Below are 8854 nucleotides of genomic sequence, written 5' to 3' on the forward strand. Positions count from 1 at the left end.
CCCACAGAGTGATGCCTTGGGGTCCCACCAGAGTCCCACTGAAGGGGAAGCCAGACAGGGGTAATTATGGCTGGAGGCCCACGAGGCAGCCACATGTGCAGGCACTTGAGAAACAGCTCAGACGCTGTGCCCCACTGCGCCAATGTTAGATGACAGGTGGAGGGCTCCTCCTTGACAGTGAGGAGCAGCCAGTGGCAGCAGGAGGCAGGCCCTGAGAATCCAGCCTCATACCATTCTGGGCTGACTCACGTGTCAATGAAGGGCCCTGAAATGAAGAGGGCTCAGAGGGGGAGGGGTCGCCCGGAAGTGGCACAGAGGAAGGACTAAAAAGGCTCTTCCTTGGGCAGTCTAGTCCACTGATCACCTGCATGACTTCCGACAGACCTCACAACTTCTCCATAAAGTCAGGGGAGATCTGCTTTGCAGGGTCACTGGGAGACTTAGTGATGAGGTGTATACAGTGAGCCCTCAGGAAGAGTTCCACCATTACAAGTGGTATTGCTTCTGTGCGGGGCCAAATCAGACTGTCCTACTCCAAGCACAGTAGCAAGAGTGGCCACAACTCCATCACAGTGGTTACTCATGCACACGAATGCAGTGTCACTGCATAAAGCAACACAATCCATGACAAAAACATTTTTAAAATTTTAAAACATTTGGAGAAGAGACTCATTAGCTTCCACACTCCCAATATACCTTTGTCCCAAACCCTGAGACTCCTTCAACAGCTCCTCTGGGTTCAGTCCTGGGCAGAGATCCCGAGTAGTATGGGCGCAAGCCCCTGGGGCCTGCAGGTACCAGGAGAGTTGCTTCCTGTGCTGTGACCATATCAAGGGGTAGGTATGAGGAGAGAGAGGGGGCTTCCACTGTCTTTGAGGGCATCTTAACAAGGCCTCCAGGAGGACCAAGTATCTTATGGCTCCTCTTGGGGTTCAACCATGCTTTGTTATAAGCTGAGACCAGGAGGTTCCTGAGGCCTTCCTCTGGGGATGCTGCCTGCATGTCAGCTGGAGCTCCCCTCCCTGGCCTACCAAGTCCCAGGGCGCTGAATGCACGGCAGAAGCGCTCCCCCTGGAAGCTCAGACAGTCCCTAATGCACACATCTGAGAGGCCCTGCAGGTGTGTCCTGCCTCACAGCATCTCTGGAAATACCCCTTTTCACCTAAGTGGATTCTCCAGATGACTGAAACTTGCCTTAAATATCTGCATTTGAAAAGTGAAATGTCTAATGACAGCTTTCCAAATCTGTCTTACTTATGATGTGTGGCACTTCAGAGGAGGGGGTGGGTGGCAGCCTGGAGATGCACAGCTGTGTGGACATACCTGTGTCACTGAGTCAGACACTTATTCCTGCCTCTGATTCTCACTAACTTCTCTCCTCCCCAGGCTACCTGTGTCCTGCCATTGGCTTAGTCTCCCTGAGTCACACCTCTGGCCACAGCCCTCCCCTACTTAAATTCTGTGATGGCTCCAGCCACCTACAGGAGAACAGCCAAGGCCTCAGCCTGGCCACCAGGCCCCTGTGGTTTCTTTTCTTCCTCTCCTTCCTGAGCCCTCCCCTTCAGTCCCACTATTACCTCTTCCAGGAACACCTCTGCTTATCCTACCAACAGTCCTTTAACCCCAGCCAGCTCAGTGCCCACCTTTCACCACCCTAGCTTAAGGAAAAATCCTCCCTCTCCTTACCCCAACCCCCAGCTTCCTCTGAAGTTCAACATCTGGGCCTCTGACATTATGTAGGGCCATGGCTTCTCTCTCATCCTGGGGTGGGAACTCTGAGGTTGAAGGCCATGTATGACTCATTTCTACCAAGCTGCTCCCCACTTACCATCTTGTACATGGCAGGCATTTAATACCTACCTACTCATACCAGCCTTATAACCACAACCTGGGACTTTGTGGTGTTTTCAAGATGTTTAGACATGTGTGATTATGAAGAACAAGTAATCAACTATCCTTGTCAATCCCAATTCACAGGAGCAGCACCCAATGAGTAACAGTCCTTGCCCCCACAAAGCTGGCCTCAGCCTCCTCTCCTTGCACAGTCCCTCATGCTGAGCCTGCCTCCTGCCCTGCCTCTTCCTCAACACAGCTTGGTACTTGATGTCTGGACCCTGGCTCTGGGCCCCTTCAGCAATTCTGGCTAAGATGCATTCCCCAGATCCTCCCACTCTTGATGATGCCTCTTGCTAGTGTGCCCAGCCCTGGCACCCAAGAGGAGGGATTCCAACCTGGTCACACTGGCTGGCTGTACATACCGTTTCTTCCAACTGGGCAGCTTCTCCATAGATGTTTGTCACAAGGACCATATTGCAGTTTCCCCCTGCAGAACACAGGACACAGAAGGGCCATGAACCATGTGAGTTTTCTGCCAAGAGACTCCTTTGGGGCTGGTTGGGGTCTGTTATGGACTGAATGTTTGCGTCCCCATAAAATTCATATATTAAAGCCCTAACTCCCAATGATATTTGGAGGTGGGGCCTTTGGGAAGTAATTAGGTTTAGATGAGGTCATGAGGGTGGGGCCCCCGTGATAGGATGAGTGTCCTTATAAGAAAGAGAGACCAGAGCCCTCTCTTTCTTTCCATGTGTTGATATAGTAAGAAGGTGGCCATAGGCAAACCAGAAAGAGGCCCTCACCAGGAACTGAATCTGCTGGCACCTTGATCTCAGACTTCCCGGCCTCCAGGACTATGAGAAATACCAGTGGTAATTTATTTTTATTTTATTATTTTTTTATTTTATTTTATTTTATTTTCCTTTTTGTCATTTTTCGTGACCGGCAACGGATCGCAACCCTCAGTGTCGCACCCGTACCGGACCGGGACCGGCAACAGGATCGCAACCCTCGGTGTTGTGCCCACACCTCGCTCAGCCAGTGAGCGGCCGGTCTGTATGTGGGATCCGAACCCTCGGCGCTCCCAAGCGGCGCACAGTAGCAGTGCGCCACCAGGCCGGCCCACCAGTGGTAATTTATTATAGCAGCCCAAACAGACTAAGACAGGGTCAGAGAGGACACACCCAAACATGCACAAGGCTGGGAGGCAAGCAGAAGAGAGAGGGAAGAGAAAGAGGCCACCAAATACCTAAAAAAAGAGCCAGGAGAGAACAACAGAGAAGAGATGGTGCAGGGTCAGGAGAGAGGGGTGTGAGCAAGGGCTTTGCTCAGGGTGGCACTCAGTTAGCAATCAGACACCAGTGACTGTGTCATTGGGTCCAGCTCAAAGGCCTGGGGACACAGGGATGACAAGATACAGACCTTGCTGCTCTGTCCACAAGGCTGTAGGGAAGGAAAGACGTCATAGAAGATGCCCTCCCCTGGGTTTCAAGGATATGAAGGATTCTGCCAGCTGGTTTAGGGACAAGGGGAAAAGAGAAGGTATTCCCAGTAGAGGTAAAAGTTTAAGTAAAGGTTCTGAGGAGTGAACAGTGTGGCAGGAGATTCTGTGCTTGATTCTCCTTTTTCAGGTGTGTCTGAAGTCACTGTGAAAGGGGTGCAGGTAAGTCCATGCCATCAGGAGGGAGTGATTCTATTAACACCACTGGCAGGTGTACGGCACATCTGTCCCTCCCCAGGGACACAGACCCTCCTCCCTGGGCACCAACCACACCCTCACCTAATGAGTCCTTCAGGGCATGGGTGAGCTTGCACTGCCGGAATGGGATGTGGTCCCGCTTCTGGTCCCCAAGGGCAATGATGGCCTGCTCCAGGAATGATAGTGACTTGTTGATGTAGGTCGCTTCCTTCAGGACTCGGCCCTCGGACTACAAACCAAAGGTCAGTCCCACTTTAGACTGAGTGGGGCGACTGCCCCACTAAGAACAACTGCCGTCCTGGTTTGGGGTGATGCTACAAGTCTGTGGTTAGGCCAGAGCCTCTTTCCTAGACCAGGGTCTGTCCTCAGTGTCATGAAATTATATTCCATCTTGGGCTAATTAATGGTAATACTAAAACTCATGGGCATACTCACATGAACATTCATGTGAGTGCTCACGTGACTATGAATACTTATGCAAATATTCATACTCACTCAAAGATCCACAGTAATATGAATAACAGAGCAATACTTACACAGGTACTTGAGCAAATAATCCTGTCAATATTCATACAAATACTTCATACAAATGCTCACTGAGTATTCTTGTGAATACTTGTGCTAATACTCACACTCATACAAATATACACATGTATATTTTTTTGCAGCTGGCTGGTCCAGGAATCCAAACCCTTGACCTTGGGGTTATAATCATGTGAATATTTATTTGAAATGAAATACTCATGGGAATACTCATATTCATACACAGAGAAATGCTATATGAGCATGCAGCATTACTGATGCCAAGCACCTTGCTAAAAATTTAGGGGCATTATCTCATTTAATGTTTACAGAAATCCTATGAAGTAAGAACTATCCCTACGTAGCAGCTGTGACAATAAGCAAGGTGATGACAAGCATCAAGGGCCTTAAAAATGCTCATGCTAATTATGTCCCTCCAGCAAGCCCACATGTTCCACTTCACTGAGCTCAGGACTATGCTTACAACTACCCAACAAGGGAAGGCCCATGTGTGCAGGTACTATGCCAAAAACAGAGCCCATGGCTTGTTGGGAAGGGACCACCTGCTCCCCTCACTTACCCCAGATTTCCCCAGCCTCTCTGAGCCTGCCAGATCCACCAAGTTAATTTTGGAAGTGATGTATTTTTCATCTGATAAGGTACGAGAATGGGCCTACAAAACATCCAAACAGAAGTTAGACTGTCACAGGGAAAAGCTTCTGACTGAGCAGGCCCCATGAGAATCGACTGCCCCTCCCAGGCTGATCAAAGAGCTTGTACCTACCTCCACATAGATGGTGAAAATGCAGTGTGACCTGGAAGAGTTTTTGTTCATTGTGTGGGAGGCTATAATCCTGTTGGTCTCTCCCTGGAGAAGAAGGGAAAATTAAACAATATTTGAAAAATTAACATAACAAGACATTTGGGTCATTTTTCAATTACACTAATAACTACACAAGTGATCTCATATCACTGCAAGCAGCTGGGCCTTCTAATCAGTTTGGCCTTCCTCTGCAATCAGCCGGGCAAATCTTTTATAAACTAGTAGAAAGGGGGAGAGATAGGAGTCCAGACCTATACTTTCACTTGCTGCTGGAGATGTGCAAATTGGTACAGCTCTGTGAAAAGCAAGGTGGCAGTAAGAATCAAGAGCCTTAAAAATGTTCATGAATCTTGAATCGGAATCGACCTGCATATCCAACCATTAGGGAATGATCCATCTCTGCAAGGGAATATTAGACAGCTAGGAAAATGTTGACAAATAATTTTTAATTACAAAGAAATGCAGAATCTAAAACCATATTATGGTACGATATAAGGAATGCAAAAGCATTCACAAAAGAAATAAGCAGAATGCTGCTAGCAGGATGTTAATAATAGTCGCTTCTGGGTTCGGGCTTATAGGTTATTTTTTTCTTTTTTACACAGTTTTGTTCTTTCATATTTTTTTTTTACAGTGAACAGGTATTACTTTCAAAAATTAGACAAAATAAGCAATTTGTATTTTTTTTTTTTAAAGATGACTGGTAAGGGAATCTTAACCCTTGACTTGGTGTTGTCAGCATCACACTCACCCAGTGAGCAAACCGGCCATCCCTATATGGGATCCAAACCCGTGGCCTTGGTGTTATCAGCACCGCACTCTCTCAAGTGAGCCACGGGCCGGCCCCAGTAATTTGTATTTTTAAAGGGACAGCAGGCCCTTGCCTCTAATTCACAGAATTGGGCCCTATGACCAGACTACATTTAAAAGGTAGTGTGATGGAAATAACTGTTCTTAAAGAAAAAGGTCCTTGCAGGATGAACTGCTGTCTCCTTAAAGGCCACTGGGAAATGCTATGAACAAGCCCCAAAGCAGTGATGCCATGGCTCCCTGTGGAAAGGAAAGCACCTGCTAGGGAACAGAGGTCTGGGGCTATGGAGGCCCGTGGCTACATCTCTATAGCTTCTCACTGTCTGCCTATTCTACAAATCCAGTGACACTTGCCAAGAGTATAAGGGGTCACTTCATCTTTATTCTTCAGTCTTCTCTTTCTGAAGTGCCCTCTTCCTTTGTCTTTCTGGCTTCTATTCAGCAACCTCTGAAGGCCAGAAAAAGTGCCCTTTCCTCCATGAAGAGTCCTCTGCTGAGTCCCCTCCCTCTTGCCCACATCCATGGGGGTGCCTGTCACTCCTGGAACATGCGTCACACTGCATTATGGTCATCATGGGTTTCCTCAGCCTTCCCCACCCCACAGTGAGCTTCTTTAAGACTCACATTTGTCCTTTTACCATCAGAGTTCAGCAAGGATATGGTACTGGAAGGAAGAGGTTTGAGGAATTATTGCTGCCAACAAAGCACCTGGTTCAATTAAAATACAATCAGTGCTCAAGCAATACCAGTTGTGCTTCTGAACAGCATCCAATAAGCACCTACTGTGTGTGAGGCCTTGTAATAGATGCTCAAAGTACCTGATCCTACCTGATTCTCATAACCTTTTGGGATAGGTATTTTAGTGTCTCCACTTTTACAGATGAGCAAACTGATTCTAGGAGAGATTAATGATTTGCTCAAAACTAAGGCTTCATAGCTTTATGGAAACTGGGATTTGAGCCCAGGTCCCCCAGTTCCAAGTCCTACACTCTTTTCACTGTATCTCAGCCTGAAACATGAAAGAGTCTTCAATTTTCAGCAATATAATGAACTAAGAATTCAGAAACCCTCCTGCTGCAAAACACCTAAAGGTGATGGGCAGAATATTTAAAACTTCCTTTTGAATGAATGCCTGAGACTGCAAGAAAGTGAAGGAAGTATCCAGGGGCAACACATAAAGTGTCTCTTTGAGGAATCTAGGGATTGTAAGCAAGAACCAAGGCTCTTCCCTTCCTGAGGGCATCTGCAGACTGGAGCTATAAGGCAGACCTCTCTGGATTTCTCCCTGTTGCTCTGAGCAATGAACTGACATGCTATAAAAATAGAGAATGTCTCTTCCCCCCCCCAGAGCCATTCGCTCTTCACATTCCAAGGGTGTGGACCCGGAGTCACTTGTCTCTTTCCCCTACTCCTTCCACCTCACATACACCCTACCTACCCAAGTCATCAAACGGTGATAAAACCTACCTTTCTCCCCCAGAACCAAATGCTTCCATTCCAGGATAGGGACCTTCGCTTACTTTCCCAAGAGAGGACGTGGTTACATTCCAAAACAAAAGCATGCTTTCTCTCAATCCTCCCTTTCCTTCCCTACATTCCCCACAGAGGGAGTATAAGCTCTGAGAATCATAACTTTGGAGTTCCTCTCCAATAGTACAGACACCTGCCCCCTGAAAAACACATGTGATATCTGCTCTCACTGTGTTGTTCCATGGGAGTCTAGGGATAAGGAATCCATGCTAGAGTATTACTCTCACCACTATTACTGCTGTGAGACTGTGAGTAATAAAGGTTTGATTTCTGATTCAGAGGCCTGGTGTTTCTGTGTGTGTGTATTTATGGGAGAATTCAACAACTGCTAATCTAACCATGCCGGTCAAGGCAGAAAAAACTTTGGTTCTATCCAAGGGAAGTATCTAATAAGCCTATGCTATCCCCTCTGGCAAAGAAGAAATAGAGGAAATCCTGATGCAGAAAATAGAGAGCAAGAAGACTATTTTAACACTGACATTATCTCTGGACAGAAGGTATTAAAAAAAAAAAAAAGGTGTCCAAGAGTTTACAATTCAATCTTGACCAAACATGAGTTTGGGGCACAAGTACTCTACTTACAAGTTCTGACAGTCTTAAACTAAACTAAACATCTGATTTGAAGAGGCCCTACATTAGTAATGTCCCCTAGACTCCTGAAACAAACAAACAAACAAACCTCTTTAAAGTCATATATTCTCTTTGTGGTCCACACAAGAGGAAGGAAAAACAACTAAAAGATTAAAAAATAAAGCAGTATATTCTTAACCCATGCCTCAAGGAGTGCCCCAAGGAAATAGAGCATATAATCAAATCACAAAACACATGTGGAAATAAGGCACCTTAAGCAAGAGTCAGTAGAAAGAATAACTGTAGAACCTCAAAATGGTAAGATAAAAAAAATAAGGACTGGTGAGTTAGCTCATTGGGAGAGCATGGTACTGATAACACCAAGATCAAGGCTTTGGATTCCCATACTGGCCAGCTGCCAAAGAATAAAATAAGATGAGTATGTTTAGTATGTTTAAAAAACATGAAAAAATGACCAAAAATCTATCAAAAATGATGAGTAGAATTTTTAAAAAATAGAACTTTTGGAAATAAAAAAATACTTGAATATAAAGAGAAGATTAGATACTAACTAATCTGCTGAAGAGAGAATTAGGAAACTAGAAAATAAATCTGGGGGCTGGTCCATGGCTCACTTGGGAGAGTGTGGTGCTGACAACACCAAGTCAAGGGTTAAGATCCCCTTACCGGTCATCTTTAAAAAAAAAAAAAAAAGAGAGGTTAAGAGACATGGAGGACAGAGTAAGAAGACAGAAGTATGTCTAATAAGAATTCCAGAAGGAGATAACTGAGATAAAGAGGGAGAAGCAACACTCGGAAGAATTATGGCTGAGATTTTTTTTTCAGTTGACATGAAGGGTATGAATCCACAAATTCATGAAATGTAACAAATCACAAGAAGGATACTTTTTTTTTTTTTTAAAAAGATGACCGGTAGGGCCGGCCCGGTGGCGCACTGGATAGTGCGCCGCTTGGGAAGCGCGGCGGCGCTCCCGCCCGAGGGTTCGGATCCCACATACAGACCGGTTCCCGCTCACTGGCTGAGTGAGGCGCGGGAGCAACAC

The 8854-nt window shown here is 46.2% G+C and overlaps 1 protein-coding gene across 4 annotated transcripts in view; it reads right to left on the reverse strand.

Moving 5' to 3' along the window:
• Positions 1–8854, reverse strand: part of KIF9 (kinesin family member 9) — a 59186-nt gene that overhangs the window by 31140 nt on the left and 19192 nt on the right. For all 4 annotated transcript variants that reach the window (XM_008572135.1, XM_008572134.1, XM_008572133.1 and 1 more), the window contains 4 exons: positions 4842–4925; positions 4638–4730; positions 3617–3764; positions 2259–2323 (listed from right to left, as the gene is read on the reverse strand). In XM_008572135.1, the coding sequence (XP_008570357.1) occupies positions 2259–2323; positions 3617–3764; positions 4638–4730; positions 4842–4925 (390 nt within the window). The remainder of the gene's footprint in view (positions 1–2258; positions 2324–3616; positions 3765–4637; positions 4731–4841; positions 4926–8854) is intronic.

Source organism: Galeopterus variegatus, unplaced genomic scaffold (genome assembly GCF_000696425.1).
Source record: "Galeopterus variegatus unplaced genomic scaffold, G_variegatus-3.0.2 Scaffold757, whole genome shotgun sequence".
Taxonomy (NCBI): domain Eukaryota; kingdom Metazoa; phylum Chordata; class Mammalia; order Dermoptera; family Cynocephalidae; genus Galeopterus; species Galeopterus variegatus.